The sequence below is a fragment of the Mustelus asterias genome, chromosome 25, assembly GCF_964213995.1.
Source record: "Mustelus asterias chromosome 25, sMusAst1.hap1.1, whole genome shotgun sequence".
In the NCBI taxonomy this organism is placed as follows: Eukaryota; Metazoa; Chordata; class Chondrichthyes; order Carcharhiniformes; family Triakidae; genus Mustelus; species Mustelus asterias.
The window spans coordinates 12018031-12042599 of record NC_135825.1 but is presented as its reverse complement, the minus strand read 5'-3'; the positions used below and the strand labels follow the sequence as shown (position 1 = coordinate 12042599).

Genomic DNA, 24569 nt, shown 5'->3' with positions numbered 1-24569 from the left:
TTTGAACATATAAATTCAGGCATTCTCAGTGCAACCAGCACTGGAGTCTGACTCCGACCGACTCTGGAGGTTTCATGAGCTGAAGGAATTTACAAGAGGGGAAGATGTGAGCAGTTGGTGAGTATCTGGTAAGTATCCGGGAAGAGGTCAAGGTCGATTGTCCAGCCATCGGGAGCAAGGGTGGGGTCCTTGCCAACTTGTTAACCAGGAGTGCGGGTTCCAAGGTGCAATAAATCTGACCCCATCTCTCTGGATCATTACTCTGGGCCTCTGAATTACAATTCCTCCAACATAATCATTGTTCTAACTGCCCTCTAGCTGCCAGACTCTGCACTGCTGCGGAGCCTCGGGATAACGGAGCTGTCAATGTCTCCTCCCAGATAAAGCACCGATCAGACATTTCAGTCAAGAGTAATAAAGATAATCACTGAGAACAATGTACCGTCAGATATTTGTAGCTTTACAGGAAATATTGAAAGGAAGTCGGGCTTATCAATTCCACAGCTGTACCATCCTGCATCTCCTGAGCGAAGATCCTCCATAGTAACAACAAATAATCCTTGTGTCTTGTTATCTGTGATCGACATTCTCCCTCGCCGTCCATCTGGATCGTCTGATTTCACCAAAACAGAGCACTGACGACTCCAAGATTTCACATGTGACTGAGACAATTTGTCATAGTGACAATCTATAGTGATCGATCTTCCCAAAACTCCTGTTACATTATCTTTTGCCCACAATGCACTTGCAGCTGAAAAGACAACAGGTCAAAAATTGAACTGAACATAATTGCTTCATACAAACAGATATATTTCAATAGGAATTACCGCTGTGTTCAGAGAAATCTCTCCAATACACCTTCTAATGCAATTGGATACCTCCTTGTTTGATATCGTTGGGCACATTGAATATGTACTTCCTGCGGATTGATAATTAGACAACCATATTGAGATTGTACACCAAGCCCTTTATAAAGCAAGACCTTGAGTGGTTCCATTCATCTTTTAGTCCAGGTTGGGACCTGTAGTGCTCACCACAGATGTGTGGCAATTCTTTATTTTCATTTTGTACAATAGAAGCACAGTTCCTTCACAGCCGGCTCCTGGAGTTATTGTATTCTCAAACAGCAATTGTCAGACAGCAGATTGTCTGCTCATCATCACATTGCTCCTTGAAGGAGCTTATTGCTCACAAATTGGTGCTGAGCTTCCTACATCACAACAATGGCTCTGAATCAGTTCCAGCATTGACCAGAACTGACTTTAAAACTGTCCTGAAGTTGTGAAAAGCGAAATAAAATGCAATTCTATTTTTATTAAAATTGCTTTGAACGACCAATAGAACTAAACCTGTGAGTAATTCAGACAGACATTAATTTAACAATTAGTGGAATTTTTTGAAGCTGAAAGTGATATTTACCAAGGTTGCTGATTTGTGTTAAATAACTGCAATCATTCTCTGAAATGTGGATCACTGACACTGTAACCATTTCACTGGATTTTTCTCCCTGGTGATTTGAGGCTGTGCAGTAATATTGATGATGTTGCTGTTTGAAGGATTGACAATGTAGATCCAGTTTATTGGTGTCAGAGATCTTTGAATCTTCAGACGGGGTCTTTTCATACCATGTGTACCGAATGGGAAGTGATCCCTGGACAGACTCACAGGAGACGGACACTGAGCCCCCAGAACATGAAGCATTTGGTGGTGATAGAAATTTAAGTTCAGGAACAGACACGGGTTCTGTGGGAAAAAGACAATCATTAATGGATTTTCACAGTAATTTCATTGCAGTGTTAATGTAAGCCTACTTGTGACACTAATTTCAAAAAGCTTTAACTTTAAACTTTAAAACTTTAAACTTTAGAATGACCAAAAAGTTAAATAGTTTCATAGTCCCAATAATTCTACACCTCATCCAGGGTGTGAGGAGGAAGGGAAAGTGTTAGAGAGAGAGAGAGAGATGGCAGTGGGAGCTTGGCCGAATGCAGGTAGTATCTATTGATTGCAGTCACGGACAGCAGATATTCATGACAGCAGATTAGTTCGTAACAAGCATTGGAGTGTGACCTGAGATAGACTGTGGATGTTTACTGAGATAACGGAGACTTAAATATCTTTTTGAAAATCTAATCTCGACCTGAATTCTCCGATATCGAGCGATCCGCCCCTGCTGCCAGTTGGAAGAGGGACATTGGCGCTCGGACAAATCTCCATTCACAGCAGCGGGACTGGATGATTCCAGCTGCGGCGTTTGGTGAATTCCAGCCATTGTTTGTATTTGTATTTGACATTTAACAGTAAGTACCATTTAACATTTAAGTGTGAATACTGTTTCAAGTTGAGGGCGGGGTTTTATGGCCTCGAATGCGCGAGACTGGAAATTCCCATCCAAGGTCAACAGACATTTCCGTTGTCTGTCCCACACCCGCTCCGATACCATGGCGGGCGAGGCAGTAAAATTCCGACGTAAGTATCACCCAAAGGACATGAGCTGGGAGATGGAAGCTATCCACTGGCAGCAACTGGAATAGTTAATTGGGGAAACTGGCTTGAACTGGTCTTTTTGTACTAAGTCCCTTTGTTTTTGAACATATAAATTCAGGCATTCTCAGTGTAACCAGCACTGGAGTCTGACTCCGACTGAGTCTGGAGGTTTAATGAGCTGAAGGAATTTACAAGAGGGGAAGAAGTGAGCAGTTGGTGAGTATCTGGTGAGTATCCGGGAAGTGGTCAAGGTCTATTGTCCAGGCATCGGGAGCAAGGGTTGGGTCCTTGCCAACTTGTTAACCAGCAGAGCAGTGTCCAAGGTGCAATAAATCTGACCCCATCTCTCTGGATCATTACTCTGGGCCTCTGAATTACAATTCCTCCAACATAATCATTGTTCTAACTGCCCTCTAGCTGCCAGACTCTGCACTGCTGCGGAGCCTCGGGATATCGGAGCTGTCAATGCCTCCTCCCAGATAAAGCACCGATCAGACATTTCTTTCGAGTGGAATAAAGATAATCACTGAGAACAATGTACCGTCAGATATTTGTAGCTTTACAGGAAATATTGAAAGGAAGCCGGGCTTATCAATTCCACAGCTGTACCATCCTGCATCTCCGGAGCGAAGATCCTCCATAGTAACAACAAATAATCCTTGTGTCTTGTTATCTGTGATCGACATTCTCCCTCGCCGTCCATCTGGATCGTCTGATTTCACCAAAACAGAGCACTGACGACTCCAAGATTTCACATGTGACTGGGACAATTTGTCATAGTGACAATCTATAGTGATCGATCTTCCCAAAACTCCTATTACATTATTGTTTGCCCACAATGCACTTGGAGCTGAAAAGACAACAGGTCAAAAATTGAACTGAAAATAATTGCTCAATACAAACAGATATATTTCAATAGGATTTACCACTGTGTTCAGAGAAATCTCTCCAATACATCTTCTAATGCAATTGGATACTTCCTTGTTTGATATCGTTGGGAACATTCAATATGTGCTTCCTGCGGATTGATAATTAGACAACCATATTGAGATTGTATCCCAAGCCCTTTATAAAGCAAGATCTTGAGTGGTTTCTGTAGTGAACCATAGATGGTTACCACTATGGGTACTGAACCATAGATGGTTATCACTATGGGTACTTGTACATATGTTACTCTTGTTACTGTTGGGGTTAGGGTTGGGGTGTTCCACCTGTTGGTATTGTTCTGTGGTACACTCCGGTTGGCTCCCGCCTTCCTATAGGAGTATAAAGGTCACTGCACTTCCTAGTGACCCTTTAGTCTGGGATTGTATTGTTAAGCAGTATGCTCTATTCTTGTTGCTAATAAAAGCCTTTATTTCCCGGGTACGATCCAGCCTCCCAAGTGAATTAATTGCGCATCAATTTTATTAGCAACAATTTTTGTTTTGAGAAAAAACAACCATGGAGCAAATGTTAAAACCCGATCGGCTTACCTTTGATCCGCGTTCCGCTGGAGCGTCTAACACTTTCGACCATTGGTTGAAGTGTTTCCAGGATGATATCGACACCTCAACAGCAGTCCAAAACAACGCCGACAGATTGCGGGTCCTCTACGCAAGGGTAAGCGACACTGTGTATGCAACAATCCACGATTCCAAAGACTACAAAGAGGCCATCGAATTACTCAAGAAGCTGTACCATAAACCGCCAAACGAGATTCATGCTCGTCACCTACTAGCCACTCGACGGCGGCAGCCCGGCAAAACGGCGGGACGGTACCTGCGCAAACCTCAGCAGCTAGCCAGAGCCTGCAATTGCAAGCTAGTGTCGGCTACAATACAATAACGATCTGATCCGAGACGCGTTCGTGGCGGGAATCGGCTCATCCTATATTCGCCTGCGGCTGCTGGAGCAGGGTAACTTAGACCTAGCTAAGACAGCGGAATTGGCTGATGCGATGGAAACGGCCTCCCGAAGTCTTGAAACTTACCCCACCGACCATGTGGGAACATCGTGGCAAGTACAGCCACCGACTCAACTCTACCCAGCGGCTCCTAGGAACTGCGCGATCGTGCTTTCAACCTCGGACCTGACGGCTGCGGCAGCTCCAGGAGGCCCACGGTGCTATTTCTGTGGATTGGCGAAGCACCCTCGCCAGAGATGTCCGGCCAGGATGGTATTTTGCTCCGCTTGTGGAAAGAAAGGGCACTGTGCTAAAGTGTGCTGAGCGAAGCCCCCTTCGAAGCCAAGCTGTGCTGCGTGTGACTCCCCAGGATCCGTCTCCTCGTCTCTGGCTTTGTCGATGTCTTCAACCACGTGCGATTCACGGGCGCCGCCATTCCTGAGGACGACGACGCAAGACACGTGCGACCTGCGAGTGCCACCACTTTCAACGCCATCGACCACATGCGATCCATGGGCGCAGCCATTTTGGTCGACACCGGCCACAGACGATCAGCAGGGGTCCTCATCATCGATCATCTCAGCTGCCTGCAGTTGCACTCGGGATCCAACAGTGGCATCAATCATCCTGGACCAGGCCAAGCCTTACAGACTCGACAAGTCCATGATGGACATAGAGGTAAACGGACGCCTGATACATTGTCTGTTTGACAGCGGGAGCACGGAGAGTTTCATTCATCCGGATACCGTGAAACGGTGCGCTCTCCGAGTACAAACTGTCAGGCAGACAATCTCTATGGCGTCGAGGTCCCGATCTGTTACCGTTCTTGGGAGCTGCGTGGTAACTCTAACGGTGCGGAGCACAGTTTATGAGAACTTCAGGCTCCTCGTGTTACCGCACCTTTGCGCTCCGGTACTCCTGGGACTAGACTTTATGGTCCACCTGAGGAGTGTGACCCTGCAGTACGATGGGCCACTCCCTCCACTTTCAGTGGGAGAACAGCAGCCTCCAAATTGTCCAGCACGCTCCACGTGCAGTCTCTTGACACTTAAACCCACCCCGCCTTCTTTATTTGAAAATCTTGTGCCAGGCTGCAAGTCCATCGCAACTAAGAGCAGGCGTTACAGCGCTGAGGATCAGATCTTTATTCGATCTGAGGTTCAGCAGCTCCTCAGGGAAGGGATCATTCAACCTAGCACTAGCCCATGGAGAGCGCAAGTCGTGGTGGTTAAGACTGGAGACAAGGCCCGGATGGTCATAGACTATAGTCAGACCATTCATAGGTACACGCAGCTGGACGCGTACCCTCTCCCGCGCATATCTGACATGGTCAACCAGATTGCGCAGTACCGGATGTTCTCCACCATCGACTTGAAGTCAGCCTACCACCAGCTCCCGTTCGCCCAGAGGACCGAAAATACACGGCCTTTGAGGCGGATGGCCATCTCTACCACTTCTTAAGGGTCCCTTTTGGCGTCACTAATGGGGTCTCGGTCTTCCAGCGTGAAATGGACCGAATGGTGGACCAAAACAGGCTACGGGCTACATTCCCGTACCTGGACAACATCACTATCTGCGGCCATGACCATCAGGACCACGACGCCAACTCCTGAAGTTTTTACGCACTGCGTCTCGCCTGAATCTGACCTATAACAGGGAGAAGTGTGTATTCAGCAAGCACCGCCTAGCAATCCTCAGATACGTGGTGGAAAACGGGGTCATTGGCCCTGATCCAGATCGTATGCATCCCCTCCTTGAACTTCCCCTACCCACTAGCATCAAAGCACTGAGAAGATGCTTATGCTTCTTCTCGTATTACGCACAGTGGGTTCCCAATTATGCGGACAAAGCCCGTCCGCTCATTAAGTCTACTTCGTTTCCCCTGGCAGCAGAAGCTCGTTTAGCCTTTGAAGGGATAAAAGCTGACATCACGAAAGCCACGATGCACGCTGTCGATGAGTCCATCCCCTTCCAGGTGGAGAGTGATGCATCTGATTTCGCCCTGGCCGCCACACTTAACCAGGCGGGTAGGCCCGTCGCCTTTTTCTCTCGCACCCTCCAAGGCCCTGAAATTCGGCACTCCTCTGTGGAAAAAGAAGCCCAGGCCATTGTGGAGGCTGTACGGCATTGGCGCCATTATTTGGCGGGAAAACGATTTACCCTGCTCACGGACCAGCGGTCCGTGGCATTCATGTTCAACAACACGTTCAGGGGAAAAATTAAAAATGATAAAATCTTGAGGTGGAGAATCGAACTCTCCACCTACAACTATGATATCATGTACCGTCCGGGGAAGCTCAATGAGCCCTCAGATGCCCTGTCGCGTGGAACATGTGCCAGTGTGCAGGAGGACTGGCTACAGGCCCTCCACAATGATCTCTGCCATCCGGGGATCACTCGGCTCTTCCATTTTGTAAAGGCCCAGAATCTGCCCTACTCCAAAGAGGATGTCAGGTCGATAACTCGAAGCTGCCAGGTATGTCCTGAATGCAAGCCGCACTTCTACCGACCTGACAAGGCACACCTCATTAAGGCCACTCGCCCTTTTGAATGACTGAGTGTTGATTTCAAGGGCCCCCTTCCTTCCACAGATCGGAATGTGTATTTCCTCAACGTGGTTGATGAGTACTCCCGATTCCCTTTTGCCATTCCCTGTTCTGACATGTCCGCTGCCAAGGTCATCAAAGCCCTGCGGAGTCTTTTTACCCTGTTCGGCTACCCCAGTTATATCGACAGTGATAGGGGTTCGGCGTTTATGAGCGACGACTTGAGGCAATACCTGCTCTCTAAAGGAATTGCCTCAAGTAGGACTACGAGTTACAACCCCAGGGGTAACGGGCAGGTCGAAAGAGAAAACGCTACAGTCTGGAAGGCTGTCTTACTGGCGTTGAGGTCTAAGGGTCTTCCAGTCTCCCGTTGGCAAGAGATACGTTCTGATGCGCTCCATTCAATCCGGTCCCTCCTGTGTCCGGCAACCAACCCTACCCCACATGAGCGGATGTTTACCTCCCCTAGGAAGTCTTCCTCTGGGACCTCACTGCCGTCTTGGTTGACGTACTCAGGACCTGTCCTCCTGCGGCGGCATGTTAGGACTCGCACGTCCGACCCTTTGGTTGAACAGGTCCATCTCCTCCACGCCAACCCTCAATATGCCTATGTAGTATATCCTGATGGGCGAGAGGACACGGTCTCTATCCGAGATCTGGCACCCGCAGGGGACCTGGAAACCCCCGTCGCTCCCGCACACCTGGTTAGGGTTCCTTTGCCCATTCTCTCCCCTCCTTACACGGCGCGGGCAGTATCGGGACCTCCACTTAATCCTCTTACTCCCGTGTACAGATTGCCTGAGTCGAGGAGGTTATCGCCACCTCGAGGCTTGCCTGAGTCCAGGAGATTTTCGCCACCTCGAGGTCCACCCGTCCGTGAGGAACTGGAGGAGTCACTGGACACCACCTTGGAGAGAGGCTCACCACGGTCACCAGAACCGGCGCTACCGCCAGTGCTGCGGAGGTCGCAGAGACGGTGTGGACCTCCGATACGACTGAACTTGTGAATATATGGACAGTTCGTACTGTTTTGTTTGCCCCACCGGCCTTTGTTTTTAAAGGAGGGGTGAATGTGGTGAACCATAGATGGTTACCACTATGGGTATTTGTACATATGTTACTCTTGTTACTGTTGGGGTTAGGGTTGGGGTGTTCCAACTGTTGGTATTGTTCTGTGGTACACTCCGGTTGGCTCCGCCTTCCTATAGGAGTATAAAGGTCACTGCACTTCCTAGTGACCCTTTAGTCTGGGATTGTATTGTTAAGAAGTATGCTCTATTCTTGTTGCTAATAAAAGCCTTTATTTCCCGGGTACAATCCAGCCTCCCGAGTGAATTAATCACGCATCAGTTCCATTAATCTTTTAGTCCAGGTTGGGACCTGTCGTGCTCACCACAGACGTGTGGTAATTCATTATTTTCATTTTGTACAATAGAAGCACGGTTCCTTCACAGCCGGCTCCTGGAGTTATTGTATTCTCAAACAGCAATTGTCAGACAGCAGATTGTCTGCTCATCATCACATTGCTCCTTGAAGGAGCTTATTGCTCACAAATTGGTGCTGAGCTTCCTACATCACAACAATGGCTCTGAATCAGTTCCAGCATTGACCAGAACGGACTTTAAAACTGTCCTGAAGTTGTGAAAAGCGAAATAAAATGCAATTCTATTTTTATTAAAATTGCTTCGACTAATAGAAATAAACCCGTGAGCAATTCAGACAGACATTAATTTTAAAATTAGTTGTAATTTTTGAAGCTGAAAGTGATATTTACCAAGGTTGCTGATTTGTGTTAAGTAACTGCAATCATTCTCTGAAATGTGGATCACTGACACCGTAACCATTTCACTGGATTTTTCTCCCTGGTTATTTGAGGCTGTGCAGTAATATTGATGATGTTGCTGTTTGAAGGATTGACAATGTAGATCCAGTTTATTGGTGTCAGAGATCTTTGAATCTTCAGGCGGGGTCTTTTCATACCATGTGTACTGAATGGGAAGTGATCCCTGGACAGACTCACAGGAGACGGACACTGAGCCCCCAGAACATGAGGCATTTGGTGGTGATAGAAATTTAAGTTCAGGAACAGACACGGGTTCTGTGGGAAAGAAACAAACATTCAGAAACTGACTGAGCATCTAAAAATCAAACACTCTGTGAATTTCAGCTCATCAACCTCTCATTCAGGTTCAGTCATGTTGCAATCTCACCAACACATCCAGCTCTCCATATCTCTCCATCCTCCAAGCAGCCTGAACTACAACGTCTACTGTTATATCAGAACATCGCAGCTCTCCAGATCAGACCATGAAGCATGAGCTAAAGATTTAAATTAATTGGTGAATGGATTAGAGGAGATTTGGGGAGATTGGCTTTTTCACTTGGGGGGATGTTGAGGGTCTGGAACTCACTGCCTGGAAGAATGGTAGATGGTGGAAGAGGCGGATAGCCTGATTACATTAAACAAAATAGATTAAACTTGAGATGCTGCAACCTACAGAGCTCTGGATCAAGAACTGGAAGGTGGGATTAGATTGGATTGCTTGTTCAGTCAACAGAGTGTGGCACAGTGGCACAGTGATTAGCACTGCAGCCTCACAGTGCCAGGGACCTGGATTCAATTCCAACATTGGCTGTGTGGTCAGTGTGGAGTTTGCACGTTCGCCCCGTGTCTCCGTGGTTTTTCTCTGGGTGCTTCAGTTTCCCCCCACAACCAAAGATATGCAGATACCCACGGGGAGGTGATGGCCCAGTGGTGTTATCGCTCGCCTATTAATCCAGAATCTCATCTAATGTTCTGGGGACCTGGGTTCGAATCCCGCCATGGCAGGAGTTGGAATTTGATTTCAATAAAGAAAATCTGGAATTAAGAATCTACTGATCACCATGAAACCATTGTCGGTTGTTGGAAAACCCATCTGGTTCACTCATGTCCGTTAAAGAAGGAAATCTACCATCCTTTCCTGGTCTGGCCTACATGTGATGTCAGAGCCAAAGCAATGTGGTTCATTCTTGACTGTCCTCTGAAATGGCCTCACAAACCTCTCAGGATGGGCAACAAATGCCACCCAGCCAGCGATGCCCATGTCCACAAATGAATAAAACAAATACTGGCACCTCCCACCAGGCACCAAGCAGTGCCAAAGTGGGTGGTGCTAGCGTGGGTGGGTGGCATTCTGGGGGTGTGGCCTATTGGGGGCTCAATGAGTTGGGGGGTTTTCAGTGACACTGTGCACTGGGATCAGTGGGAGAGGGAGAGAGGAGGGGGATCAGGGCTGGCCATCTGGGTGGGGGGAGATCGGGGCTGGCCCGGGAGAGCTCTGGTAGGACAGTGGTTGGATGGTTGTGGGGGGTCGGGATGGCCAGCGATCGGGAGGCTAGCGGTGAGGGGGCCAGTGTGCATGCGCCACTCTCCGCGGTGACAGATCGGTGTGTGTGCAGTGGCTCACTCAGCACTATACTGCCGGCCTCTCCAGTGGGATTTGGAACCGCCGATCACATTTCAGACGGAATCACTCTGTCTTGGAGAATCGTTCTGGTCCGTCCCTAATATTGTTAAATGAGCCTCTTCAAACACTGGAGTTGCAACACATCAAGGAAGCTGATCAGGAAACGCGTACTCCCTGTGTTGTGGGATAGCCCGTCAGTGAGCTGCTTGTCTCTGTTCATTCTTTTGCCTTGTGGAGCTCAGGGTCTGTGTGGAGGAGGCTATTGGTCACTTGGGTCCTTGAAGGGGGAACAATATACAGATGGGTACACATAAGATGGCTGCCTGGCACACAGTCACCTGGGAAAGAGACATTAAACAGGCACTGACTTTCAGTACAGACAGCCACCTGAGATTAAATCAGAAAGGACAGACAGCTATTCAAAGTTAAACATGCAGGAATCAAATCCTGCTGGAAGCCAGCCAGGGCTTGAGGCACTCTTAAGGATAAGGACAATAGGGTTGGATAACGAGATTAGCTACAGGTGGGATCGGGAATAGATAACTGCAGGAAAACCAATTACTGTAAATTGCTGTATGAACAGACCGAAACTAAAACCTTTGATGGTCACTGATGTAGGTAATGTATCCATTCATAGAACAATGCGATGTTAACATGCTTATGTCTGTATCTGTCTGGGTTAACAATCGATCACCTACTTGATTACAATGATTTGATAATGGCTAGATGTCCGGTCCATCTATTGTGTAAAGGGTATAAAGATGGACCGCTCCTATTGTCTCATTGAGAGAAGGTTTGCTGCTTGTTAGTGCCTTTTTTCCACGAAGCTTCGTTAAAATAAAACTGTATTCTTGAAACCTTCAAACCTGACTCAGTGGTACATTTCCCACAACAATTGGCACAGTCGGCATGGATCCTATTACTGGTGAGATCGATTGGCCACGATCGGAGCCGGGGTAGAGATCACTGAATCTGTGAGTGTCAGACAAGGTCAAGAATACAGTTTGCAAGGGGTTAATCTTAAGGGGTTAAACTTAAGGGGTATTTGTAGTGATAAGTTTTGTTGTATATGATATACTGATAAGTACTAACTGCTGATAGTGATAAGTAACTGTTGCTTGTGCTCACACTGCCTTTGACCAGCTGTTAAGAGGAGGAACCTCCCACACGAAGGCCAGGAGATTGAAGTGGGTAAAGAGACACCAAGGGCACTTAGGATTGTGAAGCACAAGTGGCAGAGTTCGGTTAACATCAAACTCTGTCGTGGCGAACAAACGCAGAGTTGCCATCTGATTGCATGAAAGTTTGGAAAGTTGGGAACTGTACTGTCAATGTTGTGAAAAGCGGGGCAGAAAAGGAGCTTGATCAACTCTGACCTAAACCAGGGAATAGGACAGGAGACAATTGGCAAGCTGCCAATAGCAGCAACAGAACAGACAGGAGACGAAATACATATTCGGGACTTACATGAGGATACCCCAAAGGAGGAAAAGGAGAAATGGAAAGCACAGGGAGCAGCCAAAGGGACTGATAACATTTGGAAATGGGAAGATAAGGCAATAGCACCAGAGTGCATACAAAACACCCTATTGGAACTACACCATGGACTCTCACAAGTGCGTAGAGAGGCCATGATAACTAGTATAGGAAAGGAATGGTGGTGGAAAGGAATGGGAAGAGATATAGCCCGACACTGTCACCGATGCATGACGTGCGCGCAACACAACCCTGGTAGACCCATAAAATTTAAATGGGACACCAGCCGAGACCAAAGGGACCCTGGGAACATCTGCAAATAGATTTCACACGGCCACTACCACAATCCCATGGCAAAACTTATTGTCTGGTTATTATAGACCAGTTCACCAGGTGGGTAGAAGTGTTCCTTATGACAAATTGTACTGCTACCAAGGTGGCTCGGATATTGGCAGAAGAGGTAATCCCTAGATGGGGTGTACCCCTGCAAATTGATTCGGACCAAGGGACGCACTTCACTGGAAAGCTGGTAAAATCAGTATGCCAATTAATGGGGATACAACAAAAATTTCACATCCCTTACCACCCACAGAGTTCTGCAATGGTGGAACGTATGAATAGAACACTGAAACATGCACTAGCTAAAGCCATACAAACATCGGGAAAAATGTGGACAGAGGTATTGCCCACTATACTAATGAGATTAAGAGCTACCACAAACCGGACAACCGGATTAACCCCTCATGAGCTAATGACAGGACGGGCGATACAATTACCTGAAAGCATCGGAACAGGTGGGACCAATGTAGGTCCATTAAAGATAAAATCAGGAGATATGTTTTGGAACTGAGCACCCAACTAAAAGGGATGCGCAAATTGGTAAAGGGCAATCAGGAAATAAAAGACGCAGAGAGAGAGCTTGAAATGCTCCCTGACGTCCCAACAGCGGGAAGTCGAGTCCTAGTAAAAACATTACCTGACAAACCAGGGTTTGCACCAAAATGGAATGGGCCATATGAAGTTATAATTAGTGGAGACACCTGTGCCAGTATAGACATAAGAGGGAAAGGGGTCTGGAAACACTGGACACAACTAAAATTACACAAGGGAACAAATAAGTAATTAAATTGATGGACTAACGAAAATGCTTTCCTCAACACAGGCAAAGATTGCAAGCAAGAACGACTGGCGGGCGCGGGGTGATAGATAATATAACTTGTAAAGATTATATGAATTATAGTGTGAGGTTTGATGTTTGATCGTTGTGAATATGTATGTAATCGTGTATGTAACTGTAGTACTTTGCGTTGTCGCGACTGTAAATTTGACTGGATTGGTGGATAACTTGTTTTACAAAGCTCACATACATTTACACGGGAATCAAAGTGTATGTTACCCGCTAGCACAATCGGTCGAAGCCCTAATTGTAGCCACCCCTGGGTGGACCCCTCATGACTTATATACTGTAGATACATCAGATACACCCACTAAGGGACAAATTGGCAAATATAAAAGAGGTATACAGGGGAGATGTGTGGGACTTGTAAACCGCACAGATCCAACAGGTGGGAGGAAAAGCTTGTTCAGGTACTGCAAGCTATCCGCTTTGTTTTACGGGGCTGGGATGGGGATGTGCCGATGCCTTGGTCCCTAAGAATGATTCCTGCGTACAGACCCAGTGTGTCCATCAACATTGTCGGGTTAATAAGGGACTACTTGCACTTGTGATGAACAGAAATGTCTGAATATAACCGCGGGAAGACAGCTTATTTGTGGACAATGCAATGGAACTCACGTAAGCTCAGACAAATGGACATACCCATTTGATACTTACTAGGTGGTGGGATCAAATGGGGAGTCAAGTAAACCGAACAACCGGCAATATGAGCAAACTCATAATCAAGACACTAAATGTTACCGGGGCTAAGAAGGGATATGTGTTGCTCTTCAATGGTACTTACATGACAGAAACACCAAACCTCCCAAACCGTTTTGCAGCAGGAACAATCGGACCACTGACTGTTCCATGCCCCCAGAAGGGGCATATTCGGAGGAGAATAGTAACTCGGGCTATCAGCAAAGAATGCTGCGCTGACTGGGAAGTTCTGGGCACAATGGGATCCTCACTGGGATATGGGTTCCTTGGAGCCTTATTTCTCGGCGTGGGGGGGGCGTGGGGGTGGGGGGGGGTGGGGGGAGGGGCAGCAGAAGTGATTTGTGCAAAGAGTAGGAATCATATTGTTTGTGGACTAACAGTCCTGGAGAACAACACTTCAAAAGCACTGGAGGCTGTTAACCACGAAATGGCTGAACTGAGATTATATGCACAACAGACACGCTATGCAGTGGACTATCAGTTAGCACAACAAGGGGGAGTGTGTACAATTATAGGCAATAAATGCAGAACTCATGTCACAGACGAGTCCTATAACATTACACAGGTCATCAATAGCATCAGAGAACAACTTGATAGCTTCAGACAGGGACCCAAGAAAGGAAGTAACTGGCTGGAATGGGTAGTGGGGGGGTCCTGGGAATCTTACTTATTACATGGATTGGTCATGCTCATTTCAATTGTAATTGCCTGTTGTCTAATTGTTGGATGCCTAAAAGTCTGTTGCAAGGTGATGGTGACTAGAATTGTGCCAGGAGCCAGTGTATACATCGAAGAAGAAACCCCGATGAAGATCCCCGAAGACATCAGAAGAAACGAAGAAGGAAAGAAGAAGAACAAAGAATTATACATATAAAAATTGCTGGTCTAAGGATTAGTGAAACTCATAATCTGACCAAAAGTGGGGACTGAAGTGGGAAAAATATACAGATGGGTACACATAAGATGGCTGCCTGGCACACAAACAGTCACCTGGGAAAGAGACATTAAACAGGCACTGACTTTCAGTACAGACAGCCACCTGAGATTAAAACATAAAGGACAGACAGCGATTCAAAGTTAAACGTGCAGGAATCAAATCCTGCAGGAAGCCAGCCAGGGCTTGAGGCACTCTTTAGGATAAGCACAATAGGGTTGGATAACGAGATTAGCTATGGGTGGGATCGGGAATACATAACTGCAGGAAAACCAATTACTGTAAATTGCTGTATGAACAGACCGAAACTAAAACCATTGATGGTCACTGACGTAGGAAATGTATCCATTCATAGAACAATGCGATGTTAACATGCTTATGTCTGTGTCTGTCTGTATTTGTCTATAACGATGTGTTAACGATCGATCACCTACTTGATTACAATGATGTGATAATGGCTAGATGTCCGGTCCATCTATTGTGTAAAGGGTATAAAGATGGACTGCTCCTATTGTCTCATTGAGAGAAGGTTTGCTGCTTGTTAGTGCCCTTTCTCCACGAAGCTTCGTGAAAATAAAACTGTATTCTTGAAACCTTCAAGCCTGACTCAGTGGTACATTTCCCACAACAGTCCTCATCTGAAGCCCAAAATAAAACAGCCTGAGAACCACCCATGCTGATCTGATAGGTACAATCACCAAAATATAACCCAGAAATACACATTACCACCACTCTTGTGAAAGTCAACACCCTGTAAATACTGATATTAAACCTTTCACACAATCAGGCTAGAAATAAGCAGTGAGGTTCCAGTGCTTCTTGGCATCTTTCCCAGTCACTTCTTCAGCCTCCCCCATTGCCTCTGTCTTCTGCCCTTGCTCAGTAACCCGAGCAGCCGCAGTTAGATTCCACTAATTGCACTCACTGAGCGATTAATAGACTGAGATTGATAACCCGTCTCTCACTGGGGGGATTTGATCACACACTGATTGACACATTTAAAGTTTCCTTGGAGATTTTTATGATCATTTGGAACATTTGGAATACTTGTCCAATTCTGGTCACCACACAACCAGAAGGACATGGAGGCTTTGGAGAGATTGCAGAAAAGGTTTACCAGGATGTTGCCTGGTATGGAGGGTATTAACTATGCGGAGAGTTTGAATGAGCTGAGATTGTTCTCCATGGAAAGACGGAGGCTGAGGGGCGACCTGATAGAAGTTTATAAAATTATGAGAGATATCGATGGTTTGAACAGCTGGAAGCTTTTTCCCAGGGCAGAAATGACAATTACAAGGGGGCACAAGTTCAAGATAATGGGGGAAAGGTTCAGTGGAGAAGTGCAGGGGAGCTTTTTTACACGGAGGGTGGTGGTGGCCTGGAACGCACTCACAGGTGAGGTGGTTGAGGCAGTTACATTAGCCACATTTAAGACTTATCTTGACAGACATATGAACAAACAGGGAATACAGGGATAAAAACGGTTGGTCTAGATAGATAAATGTGATCGGTGCAGCATGGAGGGCCGAAGGGCCTGTTCCTGTGCTGTACTGTTCTTTGTTCTTTGCTCTTTGATCCCTTTAAGGGGCTTTCACCATTTTGGATTATTTAATTGTGAAATTTGCCAATTTGTTAACTTTTAATCTGTCAGCTTCACCCTGAATTTTCAGTGGTTTATTTGAAAGAAGCACAAACTGACACATTGCGGATACATCCGGATGTTGGGAGTTTGACTGGCTTCCCAACATATTGTCAATTTCTGTGTATTTAACCCCCTCTGTGCTCCCCCATCCACCCCCACAGCCCCACCATTCAGCGCTAAACCAACAAGTATCAACCAATAAGTATCAACTGGCTGCTCACTTCACTTTGTTAATGTCTGACTATTGGATTGATCCGGACTGTAACAATCTGACAGTGTGATATTTAATACAGTTCAGAGACAGGAAAATGTTCGGAGCATCGTGGGTAATGTCTTTCACAATATCCTGCAGTTAAAGGAATTGTTTGTCTGATTATGTTTGAAGTTCTTGGTCAGAATGTTGGACAGGCCACGAATTGAGTTTGTGTCACAAGAGTCGGATTTCCAGATCTCTGCCCTCTGGCTGCCAGACTCTGCATTGCTGCAGAGCCTCGGGATATCGGAGCTGTCAATGTTTCCTTGTGGGTAAAACATGGATCAGACATTTCAGTAATAAAGAAAATCATTGAGAATAATATACTGTAAGATATTTGCAGCTCCAACAAAAACTTTGGATCAAGGCCAGGTGTATCAATTCCACAGCGATACAATCCTGCATCTCCTGAGCGAAGATCCTTCATCGTAACAACAAATATTCCTTGTGCCTTGTTATCTGTGATCGACATTCTCCCTCGCCATCCATTTGGATCATCCGTTCTCACTAAATGTGAGCACCGTTCAGTCCAACCGTGACACCAATATTTCACGTTTTGTTTGTATTTTCCATCATAACTGCAATTTATTGAGAACGATCTTCCCACAATTCTTGTGACTTTCATTTCTGCCCACAATGCACCTGAAACATAGAACATAGCACAGTACAGCACAGAAGAGGCCCTTCATCCCACGATGTTGTGCCGAGCTTTATCTGAAACCAAGATCAAGCTATCCCACTCCCTATCATCCTGGTGTGCTCCATGTGCCTATCCAATAACCGCTTAAATGTTCCTAAAGTGTCTGGCTCCACTATCACTGCAGGCAGTCCATTCCACACCCCAACCACTCTCTGCGTAAAGAACCTACCTCTGATATCCTTCCTATATCTCTCACCATGAACCCTATAGTTATGCCCCCTTGTAATAGCTCCATCCACCCGAGGAAATAGTCTTTGAACGTTCACTCTATCTATACCCTTCATCATTTTATAAACCTCTATTAAGTCTCCCCTCAGCCTCCTCCGCTCCAGAGAGAACAGCCCTAGCTCCCTCAACCTTTCCTCATAAGACCTACCCTCCAAACCAAGCAGCATCCTGGTAAATCTCCTCTGCACCCTTTCCAGCGCTTCCACATCCTTCTTAGAGTGAGGTGACCAGAACTGCACACAATATTCCAAATGTGGTCTCACCAAGGTCCTGTACAGTTGCAGCATAACCCCACGGCTCTTAAACTCCAACCCCCTGTTAATAAAAGCTAACACACTATAGGCCTTCTTCACAGCTCTATCCACTTGAGTGGCAACCTTTAGAGATCTGTGGATATGGACCCCAAGATCTCTCTGTTCCTCCACAGTCTTCAGAACCCTACCTTTGACCCTGTAATCCACATTTAAATCAGTCCTACCAAAATGAATCACCTCACATTTATCAGGGTTAAACTCCATTTGCCATTTTTCAGCCCAGCTTTGCATCCTATCTATGTCTCTTTGCAGCCTACAACAGCCCTCCACCTCATCCACTACTCCACCAATCTTGGTGTCATCAGCAAATTTACTGATCCACCCTTCAGCCCCCTCCTCTAAGTCATTAATAAAAATCACAAAGAGCAGAGGACCAAGCACTGATCCCTGTGGCACTCCGCTAGCAACCTGCCTCCAGTCCGAAAATTTTCCATCCACCACCACCATCTGTCTTAGATCAGATAGCCAGTTACCCATCCAATTGGCCAACTTTCCCTCTATCCCACACCTCCTTACTTTCATCATAAGCCGACCATGGGGGACCTTATCAAACGCCTTACTAAAATCCATGTATATGACATCAACTGCCCTACCTTCATCAACACACTTAGTTACCACCTCAAAAAATTCAATCAAATTTGTGAGGCATGACTTGCCCTTCACGAATCCGTGCTGACTATCCCGGATTAATCCGCATCTTTCTAAATGGTCGTAAATCCCATCCCTAAGGACCTTTTCCATCAATTTACCAACCAACGAAGTAAGACTAACCGGTCTATAATTACCAGGGTCATTTCTATTCCCTTTCTTAAACAGAGGAACAACATTCGCCACTCTCCAGTCCTCTGGCACCATCCCCGTGGACAGTGAGGACCCAAAGATCAAGTACAAAGGCTCTGCAATCTCATCCCTTGCCTCCCAAAGAATCCTAGGATATATTTCATCAGGCCCAGGGGACTTATCGACCTTCGGTTTACTGAGCTTCAGATTCTGAGCTTCTGTTTACTGAAACTCAGAAACTGAGGAGACAACATTTCAGCAATTGACCAAGTAAATAACTGCTTAATGCAGAGAGAAACATTTTCATAAGATTTACCACTGTGTACAGAGGAAACTCTCCAATATCTGTATTCATCATTCTCTTTCTAGTTTGTGATGAATGAAAACATGAATATAGAGCCGTGCTGTCAGTGCCAAAGTACTTCACTGACAATGATTTCTTGTTAATGTACAGTGGCCATTGTTATTGTGTCACCTTGTCACTCAAGCTTTGCACTGGTGCCTCTGAATGGGTGGATTGCAGGGTCAGGTCCCACTCCAGAGACTGGAGTAGAAAATCTACACTAACCTTCCAGTGTAATACTGAGGGACAAGATGGCTCAGATTTTCCTGCCCCCAGTCATGTTCACAGAGCTCGGTGATGTCTTTCAGGTGAAAGGTTCATCTAACACCCAGGTCTGGAGGCTCCCTGTCATGGAGAAAATCCCAGGAATGGTCGGAATTTCCAAGTCCTAAGAGTGGGAGTGGGACTGGAATCGGGCTGGCATTCCAAATACGCGATTCGTGGAGGCGGATTGTCATTAAGGGCGGCACGGTAGCACAGTGGTTAGCACTGCTGCTTCACAGCTCCAGGGTCCCGGGTTCGATTCCCGGCTCGGGTCACTGTCTGTGTGGAGTTTGCACATTCTCCTCGTGTCTGCGTGGGTTTCCTCCGGGTGCTCCGGTTTCCTCCCACAGTCCAAAGATGTGCGGGTTAGGTTGATTGGCCAGGTTAAAAATTGTCCCTTAGAGTCCTGGGATGCGTAGGTTAGAGGGATTAGCAGGTAAATATGTGGGGGTAGGGCCTGGGTGGGATTGTGTTCGGTGCAGACTCGATGGGCCGAATGGCCTCCTTCTGCACTGTAGGGTTTCGATGATTAAATTCAACATCTGCCTCGACTGAAGTGGGATTTTGGATGAACAGGAGTGTGGAATCCGGAATGTGCAGATTAGAACAGTTAAGAGAAGGTCTGAACTTAGAACCATAGAACCATAGAACCCCTACAGTACAGAAAGAGGCCATTCGGCCCACTGAGTCTGCGCCGACAACAATCCCACCCAGGCCCTATCCCCATATCCCTACATATTTACCCGCTAAACCCTTTAATCTACGCATCCTGGGACACTCAGGGGCAATTTAGCTTGGGCAATCAACCTAACCCGCACATCTTTGGACTTGGTGGGTTCTTATGGACAGCCAGGGTACATCTTCTGGAGAGGGAAGTTACTCTTTGGGAGGGGAAAGATACTCTTTGGGAGAGGAAAGTTACTCTTTGGGAGAGGAAAGTTACTCTTTGTGGAGCAAAGTTACTCTTTAGGAGGGGAAAGTTACTCTTTGGGAAAAGAAAGTTACTCTTTAGGAGGGGAACATTACTCTTTGGGAAAGGAAAATTACTCTTTAGGAGGGGAAAGTTACTCTTTGGGAGGGGAAAGTTACTCTTTGGGAAAGGAAAGTTACTCTTTAGGAGGGGAACGTTACTCTTTGGGAAAGGAAAGTTACTCTTTAGGAGGGGAAATTTACTCTTTGGGATGGGAAAGTTACTCTTTAGGAGGGGAAAGGTACTCTTTGGGAAAGGAAAGTTACTCTATGGGAGGGGAAAGTTACTTTTTGGGGCAAACTCTGGTAAGCGGTCAGGGATGGAGTGATTATTCAGTTGTTTAAATTATTTTATTTATTAACCATGGCGCTGGGGCAAAGAAACAGGCCTTGTGTCCAGCTCACCTCCGGGCTGAGCAGCCTGTGGATTTGTTCCCGGGTCACCCGTCCCGACTCATTTTTTAATGCCTTTCCCGACTCAGTGAACACGGCCCAGGGACGGCAATCTGGGCCTCAGTCTGCCCCACAGGTCAGTGCACCAGGAATGACACATTACTCAGGGAAAAAGTGCAATGAAGATTCCCAAGACTGGTTCCTGGGATAAGGGGATGGGATGGGAACAGGTTGAGTCCACAAGGTGCATATTTCCTGTCAGTTGGAAGAATCAGAGGTGATTGAATTGAAATGTGTACAATTCTGAAGGAGCTTGACAGGATACATTTTGAGCATATATGTACCACCCTACCAGGGCTGGGCATTCTGCATCACAGGATCACATTCTTGGAATAAAGTGAGAGACACAAAGGATGAGATGAGGAGATTTCTATTCACTCAAGGTGTTGCGCATTTTTGACATTCTCTGCCCCAGACATCTTCAGATGTCCAGTCTTGAAGGATAGTAAACACAGAGATTTATACAATTTTTTGGCACCAACATAATCGAGGGATATGGGGATGGTGCAGGAAATAAGAATTGAGGTTGTAGATCAGTTAGGATGTTGTTGAATGATGGAGCAGGCTCAAAGGGACATATGGCCAACTCCTGCTCCTATTTCTAATGTTGATCTTGAGGAGGAGAGGTGGCAGTATGAATCACAAATTCCATCGCAGACAGCATAATAGCATCAGTTTAGTATGGGGCTGGTGTCAAAATTTAGATTTACTTTGTTAAATGTCAAAAAATGAGAAGAAAAAGACTACATCTTGGATGGACAAAGCAGATGAAGCATGTACAAGTGATTGGGCGGCACATTGACACAGTGATGAGCACTGCTACGTCACTGCGCCAAGGACCCGGGTTCAATTCCAGCCTCGGCTGACTGTCTGTGTGGAGTTTGCACCTTCTCCCCATATATGTGTGGGTTTCCTCTGGGTACTCCAGTTTCCTCCCACACTGCAAAGATGTTCAGGTTAGGTTGATTGGCCATGCTAAATTGAGCCTTGTTGTCCCAAGATGTATAGGTTACGAAAATTAATGAGGTAAATATGTGGCGTGACGGGCATGGGTAACACGCTCTTTGATGCAGACTCAATGGGCCGAATGGCCTCCTTGTGCACTGTAGGGATTCTATGAAACAGACTCACTGACAGAGATGCAATTTAAATAATAGAAACAATTGCAAACTTGAGGAATATTTTCCTGGAGCCTTTGTTGCCTCTGCAGTCTTCAGAGTCAATTCAATGAGCAATAATCTGCAATGGATCACAGGCATCTCTCAACATTAGGGAGAGATAATTGGTTACATTTAGTGTGGGGGGCAGGAATGGGGAAAGGTGAGGACAGTAAGAGTTTTAACAACACCAGGTTAAAGTCCAACAGATTTATTTGGTAGCAAATACCATTCGCTTTCGGAGCGCTGCTCCTTCATCAGATGGAGTGGAAATGCGCTCTCAAACAGTGCACAGCGACACAAAATCATGTTACAGAACACTGATTAGAATGCGAATCCCTACAGCCAACAAGATCTTAAAGATACAGACAATGTGGGTGGGGGGAGCATTAAGCACAGGTTAAAGAGATGTGTATTGTCTCCAGACAGGACAGCCACATCATGAGGAGGCAGATTTCCATAAACTACCGCAGCCGCTCTGAGGATTGAACCCCTGCCATTGGAATCATTCCGAATTGCACTCCAAACAACTGAGCCAATCAAACCCTCCAGTCTCCAGGATATATTGAGCATGAAACTACATTAACAAGTTAACTTTTACTGGACTGAAATGTGCTGATTCTGCATTTTAATTCGATTAATCATGTAGCTTTTTAACAAAAATAAATAGGTTAATTTATATTCACAATCAATAATGCCGTTTATTATTTGCTGGGTAAATATTTCTGTGGTACAATACTATCAACAAAATAGCTACAAATATCATACAAATTCATGAATTTATTTTTGCTGAGTTTTTGTAGCTTTGCATGTCTCCAAGTATTTAAATATCTCTGCGGTATAAACCATGCACTAGACTTAATCCAACACTCATCAATCTCGGGATCCATTTTTGTCCCTTACTCACCAGGCAGAGAAAAGATGAAAAGAATCAGAATCCACATTGTTATCTTGGCAATGTTTCGATCAGTATTTATCGTCTGTCACCCAGCTCTTTGTTGAGATGTTGAAAGGCGGATCCAATAAACTCTGATACGGAATTGAAATAAGATTGAAGAAAGCAGCAAGCCAGGCCTCAGGAAATTCCACCCTTCAGAAAGCTCCAGGACGGATGTCCCAGCTGGCCACTGCTATCACTGGTTGTGCCAGCTCTAAAGATCCCCTTAAGCTGCTGATCTCCTTGTTCCAGCAGGCACAGCTCTACATCTGCACCTTTGGTGACCTGTGGACAGTTACTGTCCGGCTTTGATAGTGTCGCTCAGTGTGGTTGTTGATATCATGGGAGGTGTGATTCACCCTGACACTCCCTGCACTATTGCTGAAAACAGAAAGGCCCAGAATTTGCTGAAAGTACCACAGTGTGTAAACTGGCCAATGAACTGAGACAATGAAGAGATATCAAACTAATTACAAGTTATTGGCTGCTTTTTACGCCTCCTCCATTAGCTTTGAGAAAATGGTGGATCTTTCTTAAACCCGCCCTTACTTTGATGAAATTGTGACATTTACCAAATAAATACCAAATAAACAGGCCACAGAATGTTCAGTTTCGTAACATCAGCCTCCCTGGCCCAGAATGTGAACAATTATAAACTCTGGAGTTTCACTCTCTCCTGGATTGAATAATTGACCTGGATTTTCCAATGAGAGGAATGGCGAAGGTTAACAAACATTCACTGTTATTATGGAGTAAATGAGGCGGTAAAGAGGGTGCGCATGTGCAATTAAATTCAGAAATGTACAAGTTGTGGCCCTAATTCCCCAGTTACCCCAGAGGCTGTGCTATGCTGGTACCTCACCGACAGAGGGAGCATGGTTTTCAAATCTAGCCGGTTTCTTGACTCCTGTTGGAGCTGCACTCATCCAGTGAAGTGGAGAATATTCCATCACACTCCTGACTTGTGCCTCGCAGATGGTGGACAGGACTTAGAGAGTCAGGAGGTGAGTTACTTGCTGAAGCATTCACAGCCTCGGACCCGCTTTTGTATAAATAGTATTTATATGGCTGATCCAGTTCAGTTTCTGGTCAACAGTAACCCCCAGGATGTTGATAGTGGGGGATGTAGCAATGATAATGCCACTGAATGACCAGGGAAAGTGGTTAGATTATATCCATTTGGACATGGGGTAAGATTCTCCAGACCCGTGGTTCAACTCGTTGTGAACGAGAATGGAAAATTTGGCCTTCCAGCCCAAACTCCATTCACTGTCAGCGGCAGTGGAAAATCCCAGCCGCGAAAGAGGACAGAAGATTTTGCCCATGGTTTATGTCTGAGAATTAGGTGATGCTGATGTCACTTGGCATTCATCAGTACATATCTTAGTGCTGTCCAGATCTTGCTCCATATATGGACACAGACTTTTCCAGGATCTGAAAATTGCTGAATGGTTCTGAACATTGTGCAACCTCCAGTCAACATCTTCACATCTGGCCAGATGCTGAAGGGAAGGATTATGGGCAAAATTGAGGATCTGGGATGGAGCTTGACTATTGTTCAGTGAGTCAGCTCCAGAACAATGAGCTGAATTAATTCCTTCTATTCTGTCGTGTCTAGGTTTCTAATACACACTCCCTGATGCCTCTCTCTGGGGTAACTTGTCCGCACCATGGTGTAGCTGATATGATCCCTGGTCATTCCTTCTTCACCCTGCATCATCTGATGGTCAAGAAATGTAGCAACCCCCATGCTGTTTGCCTGTGACAAATTCTGTGTCAATGCTGATCTTCTCACTGCTGCAAACACAGCTCTGCATTTGGTATCTGACACCTATTGTACATTCACAGGGTTTCTATCTCACACCACCCGGAGGAT

The 24569-nt window shown here is 46.0% G+C and overlaps 1 protein-coding gene across 1 annotated transcript in view; it reads right to left on the bottom strand.

The window, feature by feature from the left end:
* The window catches only part of LOC144511708 (titin-like), a 301563-nt gene extending 278863 nt beyond the window's left edge, over positions 1-22700 (bottom strand). The window contains 6 exon segments of the mRNA XM_078241933.1: positions 443-751; positions 1420-1743; positions 3029-3337; positions 8693-9016; positions 16876-17198; positions 22666-22700. Of these exon segments, the coding sequence (XP_078098059.1) occupies positions 443-751; positions 1420-1743; positions 3029-3337; positions 8693-9016; positions 16876-17198; positions 22666-22700 (1624 nt within the window).
* Positions 22701-24569: the final 1869 nt, after the last annotated feature.